This window comes from Siniperca chuatsi, linkage group LG2 (genome assembly GCF_020085105.1).
Source record: "Siniperca chuatsi isolate FFG_IHB_CAS linkage group LG2, ASM2008510v1, whole genome shotgun sequence".
Lineage (NCBI taxonomy): Eukaryota > Metazoa > Chordata > Actinopteri > Centrarchiformes > Sinipercidae > Siniperca > Siniperca chuatsi.
Window position 1 is genome coordinate 20,461,539 of NC_058043.1, and position 25,254 is coordinate 20,486,792.

At 41.4% G+C, this 25,254-nt stretch overlaps 3 protein-coding genes across 14 annotated transcripts; 1 reads left to right on the forward strand and 2 right to left on the reverse strand.

Moving 5' to 3' along the window:
* Positions 1-236: 236 nt before the first annotated feature.
* nab2 (NGFI-A binding protein 2 (EGR1 binding protein 2)) lies at positions 237-10,430 on the reverse strand. 9 transcript variants are annotated; one of them, XM_044178371.1, is made up of 9 exons: positions 10,104-10,430; positions 7,946-8,050; positions 7,765-7,783; positions 6,724-7,646; positions 6,398-6,531; positions 5,235-5,286; positions 4,950-5,064; positions 4,601-4,786; positions 237-2,129 (listed from the first exon to the last, which is right to left on the reverse strand). In XM_044178371.1, exons 4-9 carry the CDS (start codon positions 7,633-7,635, stop codon positions 2,032-2,034), a joined length of 1,497 nt encoding a protein of 498 aa, XP_044034306.1. In that variant the 5' UTR covers positions 7,636-7,646; positions 7,765-7,783; positions 7,946-8,050; positions 10,104-10,430; the 3' UTR covers positions 237-2,031. The 9 variants fall into 9 exon arrangements, with proteins under 9 accessions (XP_044034306.1, XP_044034272.1, XP_044034279.1 ...); XM_044178337.1 differs by lacking the exon at positions 10,104-10,430 and adding an exon at positions 8,246-9,811; XM_044178344.1 differs by lacking the exon at positions 7,765-7,783 and having other exon boundaries at positions 6,724-7,683; positions 10,104-10,426.
* dnajc14 (DnaJ (Hsp40) homolog, subfamily C, member 14) lies at positions 9,908-18,944 on the forward strand. 4 transcript variants are annotated; one of them, XM_044178267.1, is made up of 7 exons: positions 9,908-10,046; positions 11,383-12,818; positions 12,953-13,059; positions 13,531-13,650; positions 13,810-13,970; positions 14,158-14,260; positions 15,016-18,944. In XM_044178267.1, exons 2-7 carry the CDS (start codon positions 11,598-11,600, stop codon positions 15,308-15,310), a joined length of 2,007 nt encoding a protein of 668 aa, XP_044034202.1. In that variant the 5' UTR covers positions 9,908-10,046; positions 11,383-11,597; the 3' UTR covers positions 15,311-18,944. The 4 variants fall into 4 exon arrangements, with proteins under 4 accessions (XP_044034202.1, XP_044034212.1, XP_044034220.1 ...); XM_044178277.1 differs by having other exon boundaries at positions 9,910-10,026; XM_044178285.1 differs by having other exon boundaries at positions 9,914-10,046; positions 11,361-12,818.
* inpp1 (inositol polyphosphate-1-phosphatase) lies at positions 18,750-25,021 on the reverse strand. Its single transcript, XM_044178469.1, has 6 exons — positions 24,750-25,021; positions 23,850-24,055; positions 23,701-23,761; positions 22,468-22,668; positions 22,189-22,363; positions 18,750-20,828 (listed from the first exon to the last, which is right to left on the reverse strand). The coding sequence occupies exons 2-6, from the start codon at positions 24,051-24,053 to the stop codon at positions 20,336-20,338; spliced, it is 1,134 nt and encodes a 377-aa protein (XP_044034404.1). The 5' UTR covers positions 24,054-24,055; positions 24,750-25,021; the 3' UTR covers positions 18,750-20,335.
* Between the last annotated feature and the right edge of the window lie 233 nt (positions 25,022-25,254).

Genomic DNA, 25,254 nt, shown 5'->3' on the forward strand with positions numbered 1-25,254 from the left:
CTCTGGTGTCTGTCTGAAAATCAAGCGAGGGAGGGTGCGTGTGGATGAGCGCTGATGACATCGCTGGTACAGGTGAGTCATGCCGGCATTGAGGCTCGGTGCAGAGTGTCAGTGCAACAAACAAGACGACAGCAGAGGTGTTGCTGGCTGTGTGACGCAGCTCCTGCAGCCTCTTCCACACAACAGAACTGCCAAGAAAAAACTATTCTTTGTGGAAAACAATAACACGCCGTGGCTTTAAGAAATAAAATAACATTTATTGAGATGTAACAAAATAAATAATCTTTTTTTGCAACATAATAAACCGAGGAGGTTACTAATGCTCAAGAAACAGGCAGGTGTAACTGATGCACAGCAAGCCACCTCACTGACATACTCTGTGATTAAGTATACAAAAATCCTTAAGTTTTTAATCATTATCAACATGAGGCTTGTCATTAGATGAAATCTGAATAGATTTTAACAATTTAAAACAGGGCCACATAGTCTGATGTAACTTGTAGGAGCTGCTGAATCAAGAGTCAAGCACCATTGTGAGATTTCTTTCTATAAACCTCTGCATGTGTTTTCTTTTTCTAAAGCTTAGAAAGTAAAGAAATATTAGTCACCCTAATTTACTATAAGTCTCAAAGGACAAAAGAACTGTTTAAAAAGGGAAGCTGACATAAAATTCACCTAGTTAATATCTAAGACTACAGAAATCATCCCAAAAACACACTGCTATATTGTAAGTTTCAGCTACACCTAAATAAAATCGCATCAAAAATCTACACTAATCACCACATTTTCTGAAAATGCTGTGGTAAATGTTGTTTTTTAAATCTTGCAATGTAGTTTTGAATGCAGTTTCCTCAAAGGCTGTACAATGGCACCGATTGGGAACGAGATGAAAGTAAAGATGAGAGGGAAGAGCAGCTGATGACAGCCTCCCTGCTGAAGGGCCCTTGAGCATGAAACGTTACCTGATCCTGAAACCTGATTTCACTGTTGAGAGAGGCAACTGAACAATGAACTTTCGACTGGAAATCAATAAAGCATCACTGTTCTGAGTACATTTTCACATAATGAAAGATAATGAAATGCCTCAAACAAAAGCCTGAAGTATTATCTCTTACAAACACCATATCAGCTGCTTATGCAAACTATTATTACAGAGAGATGTGAGGGAGTGGATGATGAGACCCATGGCTTTATATCTCATAAACCTCAGCATGCCTGTTCAGATCTCATGGACGATTAGATGACGCAGCAAAGAACAAAAGGCCTCTGAACCTGACGCCGGTGTTTGTGTGTATGCTCTGTGAAATCTAGATCAACACATGCCTCAAACGCACCTTTTTTAAAAAAAACAACTAATCCATCAACGTGGACTTTTTTTTATCCTCATCTTTGAATCCTAAAGAATATCTAACACACTGACTTCAAAAACCAGAACGTCCATTTGTTTCCTGAGGGTGAGGAGCTGCTGAGAATGTTGTCAGTCTCCCTATGAAACCACATTTCCTTTACATAATTACAGTATGTTACTGGAGTAAGTTAGGAGAGTTAATTTCCAAAGTCGCAGTGCCCCCTGCTGTGTAGAGCCCATTTCATCTGAAACAGGTGGCACTTTCAACACACGCCACCTCTCACAAAAAAATGTATTACAGTAATTTAACAAAATATCAGGTTTATCCTGATAAAATCAGTTAATTTCTATTATCAGCTAAACTCTGCAGAACATGTAGTCCATGTATTTAAAAAACAAAACAAAAAAGTGTCTCCCCCTACATATTTACTGAGTATAAAATCAAAACAGAACATTTTGAACTTCAGTGTTTAGAAGTCACTGCAGGTTCATGATGTCAGTCGCTGGTAAACTCTGACATCTCCTGTATTGATTTTGAAGTTGAAAAGAGTCTTTTCCTCATTAGATGTCAGTGATGCAGATACGCGTGGAAACACCTGCTCAGCAACAGCCTGTACGGCAGACTCTGAGTGGAGTTCAGTGGCAGGCTTGAGAACGAATTCCCTGACAACCGCCAAGCATTTTCATTTCCCGCGGTGATTAGAGTCGTCTTTGGTGATGCAAGGGCTACTGCTCCTGCACGCTGTTATCGAGCTCCGCCTCTCCACTTTACTGTCAAGGTCTGTGAAGAAAGGTAAAGTTTAAGAGGAGACCTGATATGAAAATGAACTTAGGAGTCTACTAAAAGACTAAAAGCACAAATACTAGTTAGAGAACCAATGAAAAGTATATAAAGAGCACTGAGCACTAACAGCAATTCCAGACTAGAAAAGGTTATTTTTAGGTCATGAATGGATATACTTAGATGTCTGTAACGCCCTAAAATCTACTGTGAGCTGTCAATCAACAGGAAAATCAAAGGAAAATAAAATAATCTTTATGTGTTAAACACTTTTGATTTGATGCTACGGTTTTAACGCTTTGAATGTAAGATGAACAGTACACAGTATTACACATTAAGACCGCACAGCCAGTTATTATAATAGTGAGGCAAAGGATAAATATAAGTTAAGAGTCACAGTAATCAAGATGCAACCAGTGTTTTGGGGAATTAAGCAAGAAACTCTCCCACATGAAGTGAAGTCATCATGGTTTATGTGACCAACCCAAGCTGTTAATTCGATTCCAGTATTACAAGTTTAATTAGTTTTGGGCTGGTGAAAAGGTAGTGATGGAGTCAACAAATCAAGTGAACAAGACGCATAAAGGAAATCAAACAAAAGTTGATGTTCATTGTGTATTTGAAACATTAACATCTGATGTGCATTCATTAGCTCACAAGAGAGGTTGTAAATGTATAGCACTAAAAGAGTCAAGGAATATTCATTTATTGACGATTCATTTATTTATTTGACCATTAAGAAACCCTCAGTGCCCATGTGTTTTAAAAGCATGCAGTAATATAATAACTAATGAAGAATTTGTGATAACACAACATTTTAATAGCACATATTCAGTAACATACATGGGAAAATACAGGTGGTTAAATTTATCAGATGGAGGATTTTAATTCATGATTTAAATGAGTTAAAATGGTGTATGAGAAATGATATCCTGACTATATAAACCGACAACGGAAGATAAGTTATGGCAGTGACGTAGAAAGGAAGTGAGAGAAAGTTCTGATTAATGAGAGAGGCAGACGAAGGAAACTTGGATGAGTGAGAGAGAGAAACAAAACAAGACAAAGTGAGGGAGATCGACGTCAGAGATGAAACATATGTCATTTTTTGTTGTTTCCGCAGTCCTTTTGGTAGAGGGAGAAGATGTATAAAAAAGACTGTGCCATTTCCCTGCCCACAGGTTTTATTTTTGTACACTGTCGCTTGGTGAGTCAATGCAACGCCCCTCCAATTACCTCCCACTCCTTCGCCCCCACGCCCCATCCATCCCGCCCTTCAGCCCACGCACCTAACACACTCTGACGTCAGTCACTGCTGAAAGGGGGGGTCCGATTCTGCCGCCCACAGAGTACTTCCTACCCCCCCTCCCCTCCCCCCGCCCCCTCATGTCTTTGCTGGCTTCTTTCTTTCTTGCGAGAAGCTGTGATGCATCATAAAAATGCTACAGTAACAGGGTATTAAGGCAGTGCTATAACAGTGTAACACCCCCCCTCCTCTCTACCCTCCTTCTCTCACTCTCTTCCTCTCTCTATATCGCTCTCCACCTCCTTCTGTTTCCCCTTCTAACTTCTATCCTCTCTAATTTACAGTCTGGTGAAGTTCAGCTGTGCCTGGTGGGAGGCGTCACCTCAGAGAGATTGTGTGACTCACTAGAGTTCAAGCTCTAGAGCTATGAAATATTCATTGTTAGGAGAGGTTAGGGAGCCTCTGTCTGTCATTTTCAATTCAATCCCAACACCAACTAGCTCTCTTTTAATTCCCCCTCAAATTACAACTTTAAGAAATAGTTTGATATTTTGGGAAATACACTTATTTACTTTCTTACTGAAAGTCTGATAATAACATTGATACCACTCTCTGTACGTTAAATATGAAGCTAATGCCAGCAGCCGGTTAGCTTAGCTTAGCTTAGCTTAATGACTGGGAACAGGAGGAAACAGCTAGCCTGGCTCTGTCCTAGGTAACAAAATCCGCCTACTAGCACCTCTCAAGCTCACTGATTAACACATTATATCTTGTTTGTTTAATTTATACAAAAACCGAAGTGTAACTGCTTCTAGCCAAGAAACTGTTCAGCACATAACCCTGTGTGAAATGGCAAATTGTGATTCTTTACAGTTTGGGTTTTGTACGCAATAAACAAATGAGATATAACGTTTCTTTTAGAGGTGCTGATAGGTGGATTTTGTTACCTTTGGACAGGCCTACACTTTCCCTCTGTTTCCAGTCTTTGTGCTACGCTAAGCTAACTGGCTGCTGGCTGTAGCCTCATATTTACTGTACAAATATGAGCATGGTATCTATCTTTTAATTTAGTTTTCTGACAGAAAGTGAATAAGCGTATTTCCCAAAATGTCAAACTATTCCTTTAACCCAAACAAAGTTGGGCAAACATTGCAAAACAGACTTTTATTTTGAGTCCATTATTAAGCACATATTAATATTGTTAAGCCATTATTAGAAAAGTCACCTGTAGAGTGAGTTCCTTCTGACGCTAGGCTGATCTTGCCAACCCGATCATGTGACACCATCCGAGCCAATCGCAGCCCTTCGTCCATTAGCGTTTGCTGTATGAGATGGCGACTCCAGTTGTTAGGGTTGGAGGTGTCGGTGTGGGGACGGGGGGATAGAGACTGGTTGCACTGTGAGCCGATGTCTGACAGAACAGATAGATTTGTGTGTAAATGCTGTCTTCAAGCACTAAGTTCTTATAGAAACAGGCAGGAAGAATGTCTGGAGTAGAAGACAATCATCTACGGAAGAGCTCAGAGAGAAAAAAACAACACATTTTTTTTCTGACATAGATCTGGAGTCTTTACCATGTGATACACTGTCGAGGCTTTCTGCAGATAAGCTGTCATCGTCTGCCCTCTGGGTCAAGCCCTCTGAGCTCTCCACTCCGAGAAGTGATGACACACTCTCGGGCACAATTACCTAAAACACATCACTGTCAATTAAGTGCTGATGAACCACTTCAAGTTACTAACAAGGGGCCTGCACTTTGGCTATGTTTACACAGTGTTGCGTGTTAGAATCACACATTCATCTATAAGAAGTCACACTGAAGGTTGTTAACTGGTGGCAGTGCTGCTCTGAAAACTCACCTCATGTCTCGCTCTCTTCTGGGACAGTACGCTGTTCTCATCTGCATTTGTCCTGCAGGAGGAAAACAGTTGAGCCAATTGAACATGAGAGTTCATACTTGACCTTGGAAACAAGAAATCTGACAAAAATTTCTAAAGAGATTTTTTCTTTTTTTTTGCAGAGCTTTCAACTGCAAGGTCTTCCTCAGCAGAAGGAGGTTGAAGGTTCAGAAAAAAAAGCCAGTATTGGATGTTGATTCATGATTTTCTTTTGTCAAATCAAGCCAATCTTTTTGCATGTGATGAACTATAATTGTCTTTTTTGCGTTTTTTTTATTGTTTGACTGTCATTGTTTCATATGACTTTAGACTTTATGACTACAAAATATAAAAAACTTTAAATAATGAATGAAAACACTGTTAAACAAGGACATTTGAAACGCTCATTAAATCTATTGTAAAAATGAATCGGTACTTTTATGAATATTTAGTTATGGCTTGTGCTTTGTTGTTACTTTCTGCAATGAACTCTTTATGAGGGGCATTTTGTTAACACAACTGCTGGTATTTGCTTTCTTAAAGATCATCTGACAATATTAAGTTATCGAACACATGGGGCATTTGTGCATTCCTGTGTAGCTCCAGTGTTAGCTCATTGTACTAACACTACAGAGGTTGGAGTTTAATTCCCATTGTGATCTGAACCAGGTTCATTGTGAAAATGAATGAAGTGGTGGGAAGATGACTCATATAAACCACGTGGTACATGTAGAATATGCTACATACAATGAGTGCTTCTTCCAGCTATGAAATGATTTCATTTACATTTGTTTCACATGTGGCTCATTATAACAAGATGCTACTCTGCCATGTTGCTGTGGAGGATCCAGACTAGAAATGTGTTAATGTACTGTATTAATGTTCATATTACTGTTATTGTGTGCTGTCCAAATATTTGGACAAATTAAATTGTGATGCTTTGGCACCAGTGTTCTTGAAACAATCATGCCAATAAAGCCCTTTGAATTTAACTGAACTGAAAGAAAAATTAAAACTATATTCCTGATTCTCTAGCAGATGTTTTCCTCAATATAGCGGAGCAATAAAGACACAGCAGGTGTGAGGTGTGTTAGTCATTGGATGCTGGTGAACAGATTACTCTTCTCTATGGGCAGCGCCCCTACCTTGCATGCTTTAGTGTGGAGGTGTAGGCACACTTCCTCGCCACCTGCCGAGCCAAAGAAAAAAGTTCCACCCGTCTCAACAAAAGGGCATTGTCGCGCATACAGAACTGGGCTGCAGCTTCATTGATGATCAACTGAGGAGGGAAAGCACAGAATGAAGGAGGGATGGGCACTGTGAAAATGACATGCAGACAATAAATAAATTGCATACTTTTGTTTGAACTGTATATGTGTTCCTGATTAAGGCCGTTTACAATGTGAGCTTCCCTTTACCAGCAGATTATTGTAGGTATGAAACATGATGTGATACATTCAAACACTTTTACCTCATGATGTGTGAGTTGCTTCCCTTCTCTCCTCTTGGAGTCAAAGCGTCCATAAATAAGACTGTACTTCCGGATCTCTTCTTCTTTGTTCACATCCTGGGACCCCATTTTGAAGATGTGCCCCACAGTCTTTGCCATCTTCTTGTTCATCCTAAGCAGAGTCTTCACCTCTGCAGGATCTGACCTGGGCAGGGTCCTCAGGAGCCTGTCCACGCTCTCCACCACCGCCCTCGCTGTCTCCCCATCCAGCTGTCCTCCGGGCCAGGCTGACAGGGCGACCGGGGAAAAAGAAGCAGACGGGCTTGGAGATGTGGATGGACCTGGAGGACACGACGACAGCAGAGGCGGGCTGGGCGGCTCCTCCTCTATTCCAGGTGCAGAAGCCAAAGTGCAGTTCCCATCAGGCTCTGGGCTGAGCCAGTGTGGGTCCATGGGTGACAGTTTTTCCCTGTAGTGTGTGTCTGGTGGCTGTGGGGAGGCCTGGGAGCAAGGGCTTCTTGGACTCCCACTGTGCATTGGAGTAAGACACGCCCGATCCTCCCTTTCACATGGAGACCCCGGCTGCCCGTTGCTCACAGACTTCCTGGGCCCGCCTGTTGGTCCACTTGTGCCCGTCCCGTCCACTTTGAACAGTGGGATGCCCCCGAGAGGAACATTAGAGACGGGCTGGCTGAAAAGGGCAGGGTTCGCCGCCCAGTCTCGGAGGGCCTTTTGGAGTCTACGCACATGCAGTGGCTTGGTGGCCATGCCAACTAGTGCCATGATCTCCAGGAACTCTTCTTCTGCTGCCTCGCAGAGCTGCTGCACGTCGTCACCACCCTGCTGGATGAAGGTTTCATAATAGGCCAACAAGTTGGCCCTCTGCAGCACCCGATAGAGCTGCAACTCCCCAAGTGTGCGTGGCAGAGACATGGCCCACAGCACTGGAAAGTTTAGGCAGGAGAAAGGAAAGACATGAACCTGCAGGTGGAGAAATCCTGTCCAAGTTATTTACTTAGATACTTTGATTTTGCCACCTGTACTACACCTAATATAGCCTACCTATTCCAAAGTCTTCTATCTTGATGAAGCATGAATAAAAACAAATAATTATAAGAAGTTTATGCATGCTTCGGAGCAGAATAGTTTCCTCCATACACAAACTATTTTCACATTTTAAAACACGTTTTTCATTTAAGCCATTATATGTCGAAACGGTTGAATATACATAAACCTCTCTTACCTTCTTCAGGTCAGGTAGACTGATGTGCACAGAGGGGACCGGCGTATTTACGGAAAGGTGTGTCTCCGACCCTCTCCGTCACAGATCGGTAGTCCCGGAGAGAAACTGATAAAGAAATAAGAACTAATTTCGGCTGAACAATGAGACAAACGCACGTTACATTTAGACAAAAGTAGAAACACTTGCATTATTGCCTCCAGATACAACCATCGACTGGAGGCAAGTCTTCCTGAGCCAGATGTTCGCAGAAAACACCCCGCTCAAAGAGACATCGCAGTTGTTATCCTATTCGTTTCTTACCCTGTTGCCTATTGCCGAAAGCTTCCCCGGCTCAGATTGGCGTAGTAAATCCCCTTTGCGTATCGTACCTCGTCTGAAATCACTGGCAGAAATCGTCCTCCGGCGCACCGTATTGGCTGCTGCCCTGTCTGTGTGGGCTGGAGAATGACGGGGGCGGACTGCAGCACGCCATCTGACCGAAAAAGAGCCTTCCTCTCCCGGTAGAGAGGCGGCTTTCAAATTGGAGATGTGGGTGGTGGTGGTGGGGGCTTGAAATTAACTCTCTGCGTCTTCAAGATGTGTTTTTTATGCAGAGGCTTTGGGGGTTCCCACAGTGTTGCCATGTGAAAGACCCCTACACAAGTAATCAGCACACCAACACTGTAGGCTTATACGCAGCGCACAGAACAGATGTGACAGATGTGGGGTTTACTGAACAGTGATTCCCCTTTTTATGTGGGAGGTGGGTCATCATACATTATTCTGAGTGTACAGGTGAAACTCAGTTGTCACCCCCCCCCAGTACTTTTTTAATGCTGGTATCATATTTGTTTGCACATTTAAAAGGCCAATTCACACAAATAAGCTTATTAAATCACCAACAATATCAACGAAATTCATGTGTTGTTGGTGCATCAAACCCTTTAACATATCCAGGTTTCTGCCCATGCACATCTGCAACCCTTACTGTTTTCACTGTGTATCACTGACGCTATTGCCAATGCAGTTTTTATCGCACCATTTTGCAGTTTTATAATTACCATCACGCCAAATGCCTGAGATGCCACAACACAAACACAGTGACTGCATATGTGATATTTATTGTGCACCTCTTCTTCACTTACAGTTTTAGGTTTGCCAGGTTTCCTATTTCAAAAACAACAGAACACCTGTCACCATCCTGGACATAATACATCCTAGATGATACATTGTTCATAGAATACCTTGTATTATATTAAGACATAAGGAGACATTTACAGCTTACAGAGTGCATGTTGTGTGTTCTCTCTGTGTTTTCTGTCCACTTGCAACATAATTTTCCCATTGGGCAATAAACTGATTGATTAATTCATGTCAGGATTTAGTTTGCAGGATAGGATTAGGCTGAGTGGGAAGTCACAATCTTTGCCTTGAAAGAAGATGCATGGAGTTGGGGTGGTAGGCTGTGGGAAACTATATGGCCAAAAGTATGCGGACAACCGAACAATAAACCCATATGTGTTCAGTGTGGGTATAAGTATGGCGTTTTAAAAAAAATGTTCTTATGGACCTCACTTTGTGCAATGGGGCATTATCATGTGAAATCAAGCAAAGGCCTTCCTCAGCCAGCTGCCACAAAGTGGGAAACACAGTATCGTCTTAATCGTAATTTAAATGTATTTTCTAGAGTTAAGATGTTTCTTAACGATATGGACAGACTTGTCCAAATACAGGTTGGGCATAGTTGGGCGTATTACTGAAGCATCCTGCGGGGAATTATTTAGATAGGGAGATTCAAAAAAGGATAAAGAGCTGTGTTACCCTGTATAGCTTATTTAATAGGATGGGTAAAAGTTAAATAAGGTAATACAATACGTTAATTGTTAATTATCAGCTATACTTACAAATCAATGGGTGGCAGTAGTGCTTTGCTGGGTTGTTTGCTAACAGTCGCAAAACAACGAAGAAGGAGAAGTGGGAGGAGGAGGAGGAGGAGGAGGAAGAAGAAATTGGGAAGAAAGTAGGAAAAGGAGCAGCAGCAGAAGAAGAAGTGGCTAAAAAAAACAACAACACGGACACTTGGCTGTCTGTTAACAAACAAGGTTACACAATTATCTGAGAGGTATATATGACATCTAGTTTGTTTGAATGCAAAATGCAGAATAATTTGCCTACTTACTGAACTCGTCCGGTGTCCAAAACATGCCTTAGCTTACTTGTCAAACCCCATAGGAAGGAAACGTTAATGTTAGCTAGTCCAGCTCGCTACTGTTATTAGCTAACAGTTAACGTTAGCTGCTCGGTTGGCTGTTTGCTAGCTAAAGGCGTTAACAGTTAGCTTCTGTGCTGTCGTTTAATCTTCGTTTGAGACCTTATTTAGTCGAAATATTGTCAGGTTAGCCAGCCAGAGGCAAGCTAATTTTAGCCCCTGTAGCGCCTGTCTGTCATCCTGTTGGCTGGCTGCTTCCTCATGCTAATATGCTGTCTGCTAACATTAGCCGCCTTTAAAACATCTGGTGTTGTTTTCAGAGTTAAATTAATATCAAATTAGTCTGTCAGCCTGTTCACCAGAGAGGATTGACCGGTTTGTAATGTTTTTTTCCGCTTTTTATCGGTTCTATAAGGTCAAACGTTTGTTGATGCAGCCCGTTTTTAGATACACTGTGTTCCTCTTTAGCTAACTGAATTAGCAAACAACTGAGCAATATAACTGAATGTAATCTGTGTTGTATTATTACACATGTACGTATTAAAGCAAGCTTGAATATCTTAATTAACTTATGCTCACTTCTACAACGGCTGGACCGATAAGGTCATGTATCTACATTACATGTAAGTTAATGATTAATGAATAACACTAAGGTTAAGTGTTACTCCTTTATTCAGGAGCAGCTCTTCCCAAACCGTGTTGTTATACAGTCATGGGGAACTCAGTGGCAGTGGCAAAATATTTAGCTCCAAATTATCTCCTCTTCATAGTACTGGTAGCAGCAGGTGTAAGGTAAACACCGTTTTTGATTTCTATTTATCCCCAAATGTAGTGTCAATTTATTATAAATGTATTTTTCACAGGGCTGCAACTAACTGTTATTTTCACGATTGATTAATCTGTCAATTATTCTTTCTATTAACTGTTTAGTCTATAAAACGTCAGGAAAAATAAAATAATATAAAACAGAGAAAAGCAGCAAATAGAAAGAGAATGTTTGACATTTTTGTCAAATTCAATAAACAATAATAAATACGTTATGATTAATCTGTTATCAAAATAGTTGGCGATTAATTTTCTGTTGATCAATCAATCAGTTAACTGAGTAATGGTTTCAGCTCTGCTGCTCTGTAGGTCATGTAGTGCTCGTTTTAGTTTTTGGAAGGTGTAAAAACTTGCATTGTAGTATAAAAGACTACTGCTTATTCACATTGTGATTGTAAGCAGTATGTTGAACTTTATGTTTCAGATAACGACCCGATGCATGATGTGAGGTGTGGTAAAGCCTTTTGACACCTGGAAGTGGCTGCTGATATGGTGGACCTGAGACTGACCCTCAGGAGCCCCCAGTCTCACTTTTTTATGAGAGTCTGGGGAAAATATTGCCACATATTATGGATCTAGGACATAATTTTCTATGATATTACGATTTCACATCGCTTCAATCCAACAGCTGTAAGAAACATGGAGAGAGAAGCAGCTGAGAAGGAGATGGATGGCGTTACAGACACTGATGAGGAGATCCCTGATAGTGATTCCGCCTCAGTGACCAATTCTGGTCAGTGGGAGGCCAGACAGACTGATGATGACTGCGAGCAGGAGGACAAAACAGCCTATCTCAAATCTCAGGATACCCCAAATCCAGCAACTCCACAAGACAATGGAATTGGTGAAGCAGAGTATTGTGGATCTACAGAGGCCAAAGAGGATACTGAGGAGGCTTCAGATGGCTTTGAGCATGACAGCACTGCAGATCATGAGAACTTGCATGTTATAAATCAAGAAGAGGATGAAGCTGCGAAGGAGCAGCACATGAATGGGGAGTCTGGTTGGAGGAATGTGGGAGCCGGAAGGAGATGCAAACTGAGGAGCAGTGGATCAGTTTCAGAGCAGAGCGGTCAAAGTGCTTTTTCCTCCATTCAAAAAGGCAATGTTATGTCAAGTGGTGGCCGGCACAAGCAGACCCGCAGACGTAACCACCACCACCATCAGCAGAACCGAGGCCGCAGGCGGACGGGCAACCAGCTCGTCTTAGCTTTCAAGGAGATGCTGTCAGAGTCTCTGAGCTTCTGGTGCATCTCCTGCGTCCACATGATGATTGAGATTATTGTCACATTAACTCACAACTGTGGAGTCGGTGTGGAGACGGGAGGGGTGAAACTTTACAACTTTGGGCAGCGGCTCCTTGTAAAGATCACAGATACAGCAGGAATGAAGGCGGACGCTAGTCGGATTCTGAAATGGATGAAATGCACGGGAACAGACCTGGTGGATAAAACCGTTAGGTCAGTAAAATGGGTTAAGACAGCTGCCTTATCTTGTTTGAGACTTTTCTGTGCTTTGGTTATTCTCGGTTCCCAGTGGGCAAAGGGTGTGTTGGTCCGCCTTGGTGGAGAGAGGGGAAAACGCTATTGGACAGCTTTTCAGGAGTCAAGGTTTTGGAAGAGGGTGGCGTCCCTGCTGGAGGGAGTCCGAAGCAGGTTCAGGAGAGATGGCCATGTACCACTGTCCAGCCCTGAGTCACCTGGCAGAGCAGGGAGAGGCCAGCCAGGCCAGGAGTTGAAGAGACTGCTGGCCTTGGCTGAGGTACCAGAGGACGAGCTGGACCCCTTTACAGTGCTCGGCGTGGAGGTGCATGCTACTGAGGCTGAGCTGAAGAAGGCCTACAGACAGCTGGCTGTCCAGGTGTGTGTGGACTGCCTGTGGCTGAGTGAAAAATACAGCTATGAAATCCTGAATTAATGACTAATAAATTGCATCTGAGGCTGAAATTCTCTCCTTTACTCATGCAACCTTTTCCTCTGTCCTTTCTCTTTCAGGTCCATCCAGACAAGAATAAACACCCACGAGCTGGAGAGGCTTTCAAAGTACTGAGGGCCGCCTGGGATATTGTCAGTAACCCAGAGACACGACGAGAGTATGAGTTGTGAGTACACAGAAAAAGTGGTTGTCATGGGACATCTAAATTCTAAAGCAAAATAGAACAAAAACATATCAAGTATCTTAAAAAACATTTATTTAGTAGGCTGTTACCCTGATAATCACTGAATAATCATTCATATTTCTGCATTTGTAAAGTTGTATTATCAGTTTGGTAGAAGTGAATATTATTCTAACTTTTGTTAACCACCGTAGAGTGAACAAGCCCCTCAGTAAACACTGCCCTTGCATTTTTCTCACAAAATTCAAGTTTCCTACAATTTCAATATATGCAAAATGTTGATAGTAAATAGAAATTGACTGCAACTAAGGTCTATTGTTTTAAGATTTGCGGTGTTTTCTTCTGAAATAATTCTGGTTAATGAGCCTAAAAGTTTACAGTGATTTAGACCGTGTTTGATTCCTTAGGCCTGTTATGTTCATGTATCACCAACCAGTCTGTTTCGTTCCCACGCAGGAAGCGTATGGCAGCAACTGAGCTCTCAAAGTCAATGAACGAGTTTCTCACTAAACTGCAGGATGACCTGAAGGAAGCCATGAACACCATGATGTGTACCAAGTGTGAAGGCAAACACAGGTGTGTTTCTACACACCCAACACTGAACAACTGAACCAGTGTCAAAACGTTTCCTCAGACTGAAGTTAAACATTATCTGTTGCACACTGCTGAATCGTGTCTTGTGTAGTAGACTTTAACCACAGCTGTGTTTCCTTTGTGACCTGTGTGTGTGTGCAGGCGGTTCGAGATGGATCGTGAACCTGCCGAGGCCCGGTTCTGTGCTGAATGCAACCGTTGCCATAGTGCTGAGGAGGGGGACCTGTGGGCCGAGTCCAGCATGTTGGGCCTGCGTATCACATACTTTGCCTGTATGGATGGCAAGGTCTATGATATTACAGGTGAACGTCAGCTTTTTCTATCTGCTCCCCTCATCAGTAATAGGTTCTCATATATTATCAGTATCCACACCTTTCTATGCCTGTATTCGCAGGTTAAAGAAAAGCTTCAGAGCACAGTTTCAGAGTATTTCCTAGATTCACGTTTTCTCTCAATCATGTGACCTGTTGTAATGCTGTCATGTTTCAGAGTGGGCAGGTTGCCAAAGAATAGGCATTTCCCCTGACACACACCGTGTGCCCTATCACATCTCTTTTGGTTCAAAGAACAACAGCAACTCCACACGGCACAGGTACGTAAAGTAAAACAAGTGTTTCACCCTTCAAGTGAAACAAGTGTTTGGACACATATGTCCTCCTCCTGTTGTCATTCTTTTTATTCCTGTTTGGGTTGTTGTTGTGGCTCCGTGGTGCTAAAGCATATTTTCATTTCGTCCTCCATTTCCCATTTTAGGTCTACATTTTGATCAGATTTATCCATAAACTGATTTTGGCAGATAGTTTGGGGGAAATGTATATATCTTGAACATCAGCCATAGTTTACCTATTTGAAAATATGAAGCAACACCAGTGGTAGACTAAAGAGTCTTCCTTTTAGACGTGTGGTGCTATTGCATTATATGGTATCTCAGTTACTGAAACAAAATTATGACACACTTTAACTCTTTTGTCAAATTAATTTTCTTAAAAAAAGACAAACGTATGTAAACGTAAATTATAATAACTGTTTTTTTTGTCTCCGCTGACAAAACATCTCCTTCCACTGTGATTGATACATTTCCCAGCATCCCTATGTGTGTGGTCCTTGTGTTGTGCATTGCTCTGATAATGATGTTTATGAAAGAACATGTATATTTGTATTTTTAATCATATTTATACTTTATGTTCAAATAGCTTATAATCCCACCCCAATGTGTTTACAGTTCGCCATAATTTATTGTGCTTATATGCTGTTGCCACATGACCAACTATAAAAGCAGAAAAGACAATGATTTCACTTGAGGCTCTAGCACAAAAGACCTCTGAACTTTCCAATTTTCACTTTCAGGACGCCCTCAGAGCCTGCCCCAGGTCCGACCAACCCTGCAGATTTGCAGGACTTCTTCAACCGCATCTTCAAGGGAGGACCTCCTAACGACATGGCTGCAAATGGGGGCTTCTTCCCCTCAGGTCCGCCCCATCATAACCCACCTGGTGCTGGAGTGCCGCCGTTCTCCCCTCCCCCAAGCCAGACAGGTTTCTTCATGCCGGGGGGTCACCGGCCAGAGTCCGGCGAGACGTGGGCTGAAAGTGGCAAACCCCCCCGAAGGAGGAAGAAGGTCCGCAAACCCTTCCAGAGGTGAAGTCTGTAGACTTCTCAGTGTATCAACATAACAACACAGGGACACAATAAATAATGGCCATGTTTGTCTCTCGCCTGCCTGTTGGCATGCCAAGACCTGAACTGGAGAAGATTCATGTAGGAAAGGCTGCGGGTCAGATCAGCCAGAGGAGAGAGAGACTGGACCATGAAGAGGAGACTGTTGACTGAGTTACAAGTATTGAAGGAGGCCTGAAGACGTGGCAGTGATGGTGCTTTACCTCTCATTTCACCTTACTTTTTGTTGGTCTTTAAGACAACTGTAGCCTTGGCATTGAAATCCTTATCAGGATGCTGTAATGAAACATTTTCCTTTCATAATTTCCTGCCAAATCCTGCAATGCATGATTTATTCACCTGCATTTTAACACTTCAGTTCTCTCACTTTTGTTGTTAAAGTTTTATATAAAGTTAGTTTAAGGCATTGGTTCCAGACAGAGTGACACTTGAAGAGAGGGACTGTGAGTTATGGATCACTATAATCAACATGAGGAAGATAATGATCTGGGCAGATTCACTGTATCAGTGTTACTCATGTTAGTGGCATGTGGGTGTAGGTTTGCACCTCTCACACCATCTTTCAAGGATTAATCGAAACCAGCTAAACCCAACACATCAACTAAATTTACAAAAACAGCTGAAAATTTTGAAAACGTACATGCAGTAACGACATTGTTATTGGTGAGCCTGCTTTTACAGTAAGATCAGAGGGCACGGTGTGAATCTCTGGTAGTGTGCCTACAGACAGCAAGAGAAGGCAAAGAATACTTCAGTATTCATGCCTCAATGAAAGTCACATGCAGTCAACCTCCAGCATTGGGGATCCACTGAGGCAGCTAGCATTACTATAAAAAGGCAAATTGTCTCTTTAACGGACATGATGCGTAGTTAAATATTACCTGAATCTTTCTAGAGTTGCGAAACAACAAATTTGCGCTCTCTAGAAGTTAACTTTCAATGGTTAGATATTATAGAACCTCTAAGAAGTAAAACAAATAATTTCAAAGTCATTACTATATGAAGATTTGGCCATTCATGCAGAATTAGTTATGCTAAAACTGATGCTGATATTTGTGTGGCGATTACCAGAGAATCACATCCACCATTGTAAGACCACTCACTCATTAAAGATTTATTAACCTCTCTTTTCAAGAGCCACTGAGCCAGAGGAGACAGTGAACCTGCGATGTAGTCGAGATGTAAAATTTGAACCTGAATAAGTAAAAAATAATTAAAGAGATTTTTTTGTTTTGAGATATACTGATTCAAATTTGCTAAATCTGCCTGTTAGTTATTGTTTCAGCTCCAGATTGGCATTTTAATTACAGCACAGGTTCAAATCTAACAGCAGGAATGAGTTCAGTGGTGTTTCTATAATACCAAGCCCCAGCTGAGCTGCTTTGAGAAGGTCTCAAAACTTTAGAAGCGACACCTTGACATTTTGAAATGTTGATATTTTTCGTCATCAGGGATTCATTGCCGTTTAAAAGACCACATAGAATTGATCTACACTGCCCCCTGTTGATTCACTGTGTAACCACACAAAATGAAAATGGTGGTCACAGTTTAACTGATATACAAAGCTAGTAATACAGAAAATACAACAGTCAATCGCCATTTGACTCTTAAATGTAAGTAATTTAATGTCAGGAATTGTGCTAATTTATAAATACTTAAGCAAGCTTGACCTGTATGTAAACTTACAATGCTGTCAAATTTGTTTTTTTTTCCATCAGCATTGTTACTTTAGTTTGATCATTACTGACTTCACAGTAAGCCTTGAATAAGACAACAGTTAATGCAGATGTTGCATTTGCCATATGCTGATTTCATATAGTTGATGTGTGTAGTTGTTCAGGCTGCTACTGAAAAATTAACGTTCCAGTTGTCAAAATTTTAACTCTATTTCCATCAGGGTCGTACTTGTAAAGAGCCATTTTATGCCAGTTATGATGTTTTGGGCATGTTAAGTCATGACACCCAGCTCAGGACAAGTCAGTGAAAAATCTACCATAGAAAAATAAACATTCAAAATAATGGTGCTACTCCTGAGTGTCAAATTTGTTTCTAGCCGTCCTGGTTATTACTTTACAAAGAAATTATGTATTTTTATTTCAGTCTGCAGTGTCGTCTCAGTGGCTCCTGACAGCTTACAGTTAATGTAAAAAAAATTCAGACTCTTAAAGTTTTGCGGCCATATGCTATAAACTAGTGTTGTATTGTGGTTAATATCCAAAAATCCAGGAAGGATGTGGTTCAGCTTTCAAAATGTCAAGGTCACAGGTTCATAGAAAATATCAGTTTCACTGTATGTTAAAACATGAAGGGGTCAGAAAAATAATTGGTTGTATTTTGGGTTTGGTTTCTTGATATGGCTGTTGCATAGAGATAATTTAATTTTCATCGTAGGTTAATTTAAGAAAACATAACTGTTATTGTTTACACCTGATATGAAGATTGAGAGTGTCGTGGAATGGCTATTATGTGTGATAAGGCATTTGATAAATGCTATTTTTTATATTGACAATTGATGATGAAAAGTACCATGTTCAATGTTTTTGTTTTGTGTTAATTTGCACACCCACCCTGGTAATAACATGAGAGGGATTTTGAAGAGTCATCAGTGATTTAGCCTAACCAGACTCCTCCAGCTGCAGCTGAGTAGGAGGTGTAGCTTGCTAAGCTAACAGCTCATTTGCAAATTAAGCTATTTTTCTTTTGGTAGAATCTGAATGTTAAATGAGTGACAAATCTTTAACAAACAACATTTGCACTCTGGAGAAACCCAAGCATGCAAAGTATTTGTTTGAGCTCATTGAAGCAGGATATTAAGTTTTCCATGTTTCTTTTCATGTCTCAAATTTTTTTCTCTTGTATTTAACCAGTTTCCCAGATGTGGGTTGAGTTGTTGTCAACAAAAATGGCCCTTCCTTTTAAGTGAAATCAACTCTAAATGTAAAAAAATAGTCCTGGATTTATCTTATTCTGGTAAAAATTGTTAGCATAAAGGGAAGTTACAGCTCAGCCAGAAATATAAGGACTTACACATTTGTTTTTCCATTTGGGTAGAGTTAAATTCAGATTGTTACTGTGTGATAATCAGAGAAATCAACAAAAATGACATTAATTTAGTTAATTTGTTCCAGATTTTTCTCAACAACGTGCAATTTTGTCATCTTACATACTTGTTTAGGCCCTGATCATCCATGTTCCTTTTAACATTTTCAGAAAAACGTTTTTTAGATCATAATGTACTGTCAAATATCTAATTCAGTCCCTGTCTTGGAAACTGGATCCACAGCTGTAACCACGTTAAGCAGAGTGCGTTGTTTTCCACACGTCCACCTTGACTTGAGAATGTACAGTGCTGTATGTTGAAGGTAGCAGTCCGAAGTCCAAGAGGTCAATGAAAGAGCCAACACTACAGATTTTTCTTTTCTTTTCATGTTAACAGAATATGCAGAAGTATTGCAAAAAATATCTGACAATCATCAGGGTTTTTTGTAGGGAATTGTGATGCGAGTTCCCTGGCTGGCAAACAGTTTTAAAATATCACTGTTGGGTTTCTTTCCCCTGCTTTCTCTGGTTTTCAAAATAAAGATGATTTCCTATATGCACATTGTTGCTCTGTTTTATGCTCAGTATACATAACTGATGATTTCCCAGTTACTTAACAATGCACATCAGTTATACCACTTTAAACATATACAGTGACAGTGAAAGTAAGGTTACACATCATCATTGCAAACATCTTGATAAGAATCTGTTTCAGTCCTTTAGAGGAGCTCGTTAGCCTGCATCCTTCAAATAGGCTTCATATTTCATTTGACTGTAAATCCACACTGAAAAAGGCTCTCTGTGTCACTATTTCACCTCATACGGCTTTTCCATTCTCTGACCTTATTAACTAACGGTGCTGTAGCCATGGAAAGAGGGCAAGGCATGTCTATCAGTCTGCTCCTTAAAAAGGAGTTGTTTCAGAGAGGTGCAGATTCCTGCACACGGCTTCATTTGAGTCTCATTCACTCACTTGACTTATTATAACCTTTTACAGGTTAGATGGTGTGAAAAAAAATTTAATATCACTTTTCATAACTGCAGTCAGACTCCTTTAAATCCAAGAAAAATCCCTCAGATCAGTCTGAAGCAGTCTTGTGATGCCACATTTCCTTTCCTTTGGCAGTGAAGCGTTCCTCAGCTGGCCAGCAGTGAGCACTGTACTTTCTTTTAACTAATATAAAACTTTTCTTTATGCAACATGTAGACAAACTGTTACAAAGCTTAGCAATGTTTAATGAATGATTATCGGGTCTGAGCTAAACAAAATTCACAAATAAAGCTTGACAACAGCTCGACAACTTTGAGAATCCTCCTTGTGATTGTCTAAACGTTCTGCTGTCTATTGCATTGTCTCACTCATCTGGTAATCTGTAGATCAGTGGTTCCCCCCGGCACATCAACTGATAACAATACTTGGAACATAAACTGCATGTTTGTGTGTTTTTTGAAACCAAAAAGACACAAGGCTCTCTTGGTACACTGACAATGAACTCGAGAGATTTGATTGATAAGCATCACCTGTTTTTCTTTTTTCCGACCTTTCAAAAAGGGAATTCTTGTACTTTACATGTCATTTTGCCTTTCTAACCTGAAACTTGACAGCCTTGTGAGGATCATAGCACTCGTTTGTTTATTGTTCCCAAATGAATCAGGCTAATTCAAGTGTTGTTTAGCTCCATGTTTTCCCCCCTGTTTATGCACCTAAATCCCTAATTTACGCCCTCCAGAACCGCTCATTTGAAAAAATTACTTGGCTCAGATCAGATGTTCATCTTGTAATATATACAATATGCAAATATATCTGGTTAAAAATAAGACAGTATTATTTATAATTAAAATCCTTCATCCTGTACTCCAATCCTTCTCTCGCTACTAATATAGAAAACATGAATATGATCATAAATGCAACAATAACTTCAGCTTCAGCTTTCATTCACTGCTCTTTCAACTACAGCTTGCCTTTCAGAGCTCCCATGATGCTGCGCAGCTGAGAACAGTCTCGATAAGCCACCAGGCCGCCATGGTTAGCCCAGCGGTCTGCTCCTTTACAGTCAGTGTAAGGCTGGTGATAGGTCAGTTCTGTCTGCTGATGCTGTGCTCCAGAGCTGGACTGTAGACTCTTGTTCAGGTCCACCACTCCCCCTCCGAGGGCTCGGAGCAGGGCGTGAGGAGCGCAGGAGTCCCACTTAAAGGTGCTTCCCTCTGAGAGGACATAAACATCAGCCAGGCCCTGAATGACACACAGGATCTTGTAGCCGGCTCCAGAGGCGTACATCAGCTTGTCAGGGCCGCACAGTGAGGTCAGGGCTTCCTTCACCACCTGCTTCTCACTGGAGCTCAGCACCACAGACAGCCCCCCTCCAGGTCCATCTTTTGGCCGGGACACCGAGCAGACGTTGACGCTGCCACAGGACACCCCCCAGAAATGCTTCCCCCGCCATCTGTGAACGCAAATAATTAGTGGTAAGTTGAGAATATATTACTTAAAGGGAGACACAGAGGAAGAGAAAGACAACCTCACAACACTATCCCAGAATGATACCAAAGATGACTGACAGTTCATTTCTTCACTCGGACATCAACATTAATCCTTATCATTCACCTGGAGCCGTGTTTCTGGCCACCTGGTGAATGTAACTTCAATATCCACTCTCTTTTACCTTTGTTTTTGGTCTCTACTAACTCCTGAGGGAAATATCTGGCTCTCTAGCTGCTAAATGCTCCACTATGTTCACCAGTTGCTAACTGTCTACTGTTTGGTGCTGAGCAGGTAGTGTACAGTGGGTTTTTAGAGGTTTTTCACTGAAAACAGCCCTCTGCTGTGGCTCCAAATGATGCTATGAGAGCGGTGACAGTGAACCAAAACAATAAAGTTGTGGGCCAGACAGCTAAATAATCAGCTGAAACTATAAAGCCCTGTAAAGCCGAGGGAAGCTGCAGATCCAGGTGATAATTCTCTCGAGGTTCATCACTACCAGTGACCTCTTTCCCATTGTTTTCATATTCTCATTTGATACATTTTTATTATAAACATATCGATTACAGCCGCTGTAAGGATAAAGGATGGCAAAGCAAACTATTTTGTAACATCTTGTTTACATAATTGTTAACAAGGTTCAGGAGTTTCATCAGGTAGTAAGTCACCTCATCATCTTAACATTGCCCGCAGTTTTCTGATCGATCTGACATGTAGAGTATCTGGTCAGACTCAAACACCGTCATAGAGGTGTTAATTCAATTATATGTTTGAGCACTGTGGTCATGGTTAGTGATGGTGTTGTACTAGACTGCATTATATTGAGAGGTGTTTCTAATATTCTGTACCCGTCATGTATGTAAATAGAAACACCTCTCAATATAATGTAGTTCAGTAAAATCCCACCTTTATCTATGATGTCAATAATAAACATATTATTAAATTTACACATTTCCACCATCAACAAAAACAGAACATTATAAACTTTATCAGGATAGATGTTATGGCAGTGTTGTATTGGATTGTATTAGATTGTACAGGTGTACCTAATAAAGTGGCCACTGAGTGAATATTTAGATCAATGACAAGCAAAATTGACTTTAATACTAATGTTGGGAAACGTTTTGCTTTTTTAATGCCGGGACACTATGATATGATTAAGGAGGTCTAATAATGGTCTGATAAATGAATGGGTGTCATATAAATAAAATTTTGGCGAGATATGAAACTGTTGCACCCTATGAACTAACCTATAAATGCAGTGACTGCTGTTTGGATGTTTAAACCTGTCAGAAACTCAGAGGTAGAAGAGTTTTTAAACTTACCCTCCACTGGCTGGATCTTTGTAGTTGAACGGCTGGTTGATGACGCCCATGACGGGCTCGCCTGTGCTCCGGAGATAAACCCCGATTAAGACCAAAGCACAGTGCAGACCTGAAGGAAACAGGTGGCCCTCCACTAGCACCTCCTCTCGGCCCTCTATGTACTGACTGGTGGCATCTTAATGAAAAACAAGAGACAGTTGTCACAGAGGCTCTACTCTATACAGTGAGCTGGAGTGAGTTTCTGCAGCAGACAAGACAAGACAACAGCCTGCCTTTCACCTATGGGGTCGATCCAGATGCCGAGCTCAGAGGGGCTGAGGGGCACCGTCAAACCGTCAGTGTTGGCGTCGATGGTCGCTGGGTCTTGGTGGATGGCTCGAGCCAGCAGAGACGCCGCCGTGCGGTCACCGTCCAGCACCGAGGCCAGCAGCGTGGCGGTCTCCTCCTCTGTACCGCACACTGTGACCGTAACACTCTCTCCTGGTGACACACAGTCAGTGCGGCTTCATTTGATTACTTTACAATAAATATTTACACAGTACAATGAGCAGTGTGCTTAAATATTTGGACAGTGACACACTGATGTGTTGGTTTTATGTCCTGATTATTTTAGATGAAAGATGATACAATCACTTTGAGGTTCAAATGCAGATCATTAGTTCAAGTGTAGTTTTAGTCTGTCTAGTATTTAGAGTGATTATTATTATACAGCACTTCTTAATCTTATCTAGTCATATTTTTAACAGATAAAAGCTTCTAAATTTCTGCAGCTCACAACAATCACCAGATTATTTTAATTATTATCAGGTTCTCTATTTCAATTCATCACTCTTGAGCGCTCAGCTGCATCTCCACACTTTGCCATAAACGCCTAAAAGTCAGTATGAAGCACATGGTTTAGATCAGTGCTTTTTCTTTTATGCTGCCCACCCCAGCAAAAAGTATTCATTTTTATCAATCATTAACAATAACCTGGGAAGCTACTCAGAACACAAGCCAGAACATTTTCGTTTGTCCATTACCATTGGTTTAGATAAATGGGAAGTAAGTAAAGGTGCAGTCGGGTTTCTTTGTCTTATGTGATAGTAAGATGAATATCTTTGGGTTTTAGACTGTTGGTCAAACAAAACAAAACATGCGAAGACATCAGGTTGAGCTTTGTAAACCAGTATTGTTGCCACATACCTTCAACATAGATGTATGACTTCCGTCTTACAGTCCTAATAGTGTTTGAAAGGAACAGCACAGGGATTCAGTGCTCGATTGATAGTATTCCCATGCATGACCCTAACAGACCCCAAACACATGCTTCAGAATATGGACCCAGTGTGCACCTAGAATACTTGGCTACAAACTAGAGATTTTCTTGACTATAATCTGTCCAAACACCGTGGGTGTGCACATGAAGTTAACTTCAAAATAAAGTCTGCTTTGACCTCAAAGTCATTCACATCCAAAGTTTGCAAGAGAACATGAACATGTGGTGTGTTAAGTGTAATATTAAGTAATTACCAAGCCCATTTTCAAATTTGTTGGACTCCTCTCCATGAATGAAGCTCGCCATCTCAGGGAACTGAACAAAAGAACAGGACATGATTACAATCCAACACACAGTCCAACTCCAGTTCAGACAGTCCAGACTTCACAGTGACTTCTCCTACCTGAGCACCAACATCATGGCGGATCATCTCCTGGATCACCACGTCGGCAAGCGTCTTGAAGTCCTGGACAAACTTCTTGTTCTTGTCATCTCCGGTCTTCTCTTGTACGAGGAGCTGAAAGAGGGGAGCCTCCTGCCTGCAGACCCGAGCCACGTTAGCCGCTTTCTCAGCCACCCGGAGCAGCAGCCTCAGCAGATCAGCCATGCCTGAACAGAGGACAAGAAGAGAGGGTTTAGTCAACATAGAGATGGAAACTGTGAGTGTGAGAAAGAGAGAAAAAGAGATGAGTGAGATCACACTTGCACACAGTGAGCTAATTATAGCCTCAAAATGAAAACAGGGCATTTCTGAAAAAAAGAAGAAAAAAGTGTGTGAGCGAGGGATGTGGCTTCAGGTGTTTGCATGTGAACCAGTACAGTGACGGTTATCTCTGCTGAAATCAAATGCCTAACAGATATGCAGCTCAAAATCCTCTCCAAAAAACACTTCAGTTATCCCAAATTCTAAATAATTATTTAGAAACTATGCAAAAGTTTATAACAAAACTGTATATAATCTTATAGTAAAATAATGGGAGAAAAATCACCAAAAAGCACAATAAGCTGACTGCCACCTACACACTGTTGAGTGCTATTAGTAGGGTAATGCCAGAGGAATACTACAGTAACGTTAGCTATTATGTTGTCTGGGGGTGGAAAAACATGAAAACTGAATATCAATTTAACGCTAGCTGTTTCGACTTGTGACGTTAACTGCACACTTTACTCCAGTCAGCTAACTATATTAACATCCCAGTGAACAGCTTTGCTAGGGTTTAGCTTAGCATTTATGAAGTTAGATAACGTAGCAACGGAATTTAAACGTCAGAGGACGCAAAGTGTGGAATTAATGAATCCTTACCAAAATCCAGGTGAAACACTGCTTATTTTCCTCTCGTCTGTCGCTCTCGCTAGCTGTGTTTTCCTGTCCGCCCTGTGATTAGTCACCAAACGCGGATAATTAAGTGAGACAGGAATGTGAGAGGACGTATAGTTTCAGTAAAACAGTGGTAGTAAAGAGCTTAATTAACACTGGGCTCTGTCCGCTCTGGTTTCTTTACGTCAGTGCGAGTTTCCTATCGCAGGAAGGGCGGGCGGTTCTCACATCTAGGCCGCCAACCAAAAGGTTCAGACAGGCGCGCAACCACGGAGAGCACGGTGAGTACGTTCTACAAGGTGCGGACAACAGGAAATGCTGCCGCGGTGCGTTCAACTGCACTGTGAAATTCAAGCTTCCCACATTGGAAATTGTAGGGTGATTTCAGATAAAGTGGGACAGTTTTGGCAAATATGTCTTTAGACTATAAGAGCTTGTCCAACTAAACTGATGTAATATTGATATAAATTCTATCTAACTCTCTGCTAAC

Coding starts and splice junctions, on each gene's coding strand:
- nab2 (XM_044178371.1), bottom strand. CDS start 7,635: ATGTCTCTGCCACGCACACTTGGGGAGTTGCAGCTCTATCGGGTGCTG. Junction 5,065..5,234: donor AGAAGAGAGCGAGACATGAG/GTGAGTTTTCAG, acceptor GATGTGTTTTAG/GTAATTGTGCCCGAGAGTGT. Junction 4,787..4,949: donor CCTCGACAGTGTATCACATG/GTAAAGACTCCA, acceptor CTGTTCTGTCAG/ACATCGGCTCACAGTGCAAC.
- dnajc14 (XM_044178267.1), top strand. CDS start 11,598: ATGGAGAGAGAAGCAGCTGAGAAGGAGATGGATGGCGTTACAGACACT. Junction 13,060..13,530: donor ACACGACGAGAGTATGAGTT/GTGAGTACACAG, acceptor GTTCCCACGCAG/GAAGCGTATGGCAGCAACTG. Junction 13,971..14,157: donor CAAGGTCTATGATATTACAG/GTGAACGTCAGC, acceptor GTCATGTTTCAG/AGTGGGCAGGTTGCCAAAGA.
- inpp1 (XM_044178469.1), bottom strand. CDS start 24,053: ATGGCTGATCTGCTGAGGCTGCTGCTCCGGGTGGCTGAGAAAGCGGCT. Junction 22,669..23,700: donor CAAATTTGAAAATGGGCTTG/GTAATTACTTAA, acceptor GTGTGTCACCAG/GAGAGAGTGTTACGGTCACA. Junction 22,364..22,467: donor CATCTGGATCGACCCCATAG/GTGAAAGGCAGG, acceptor TTTTTCATTAAG/ATGCCACCAGTCAGTACATA.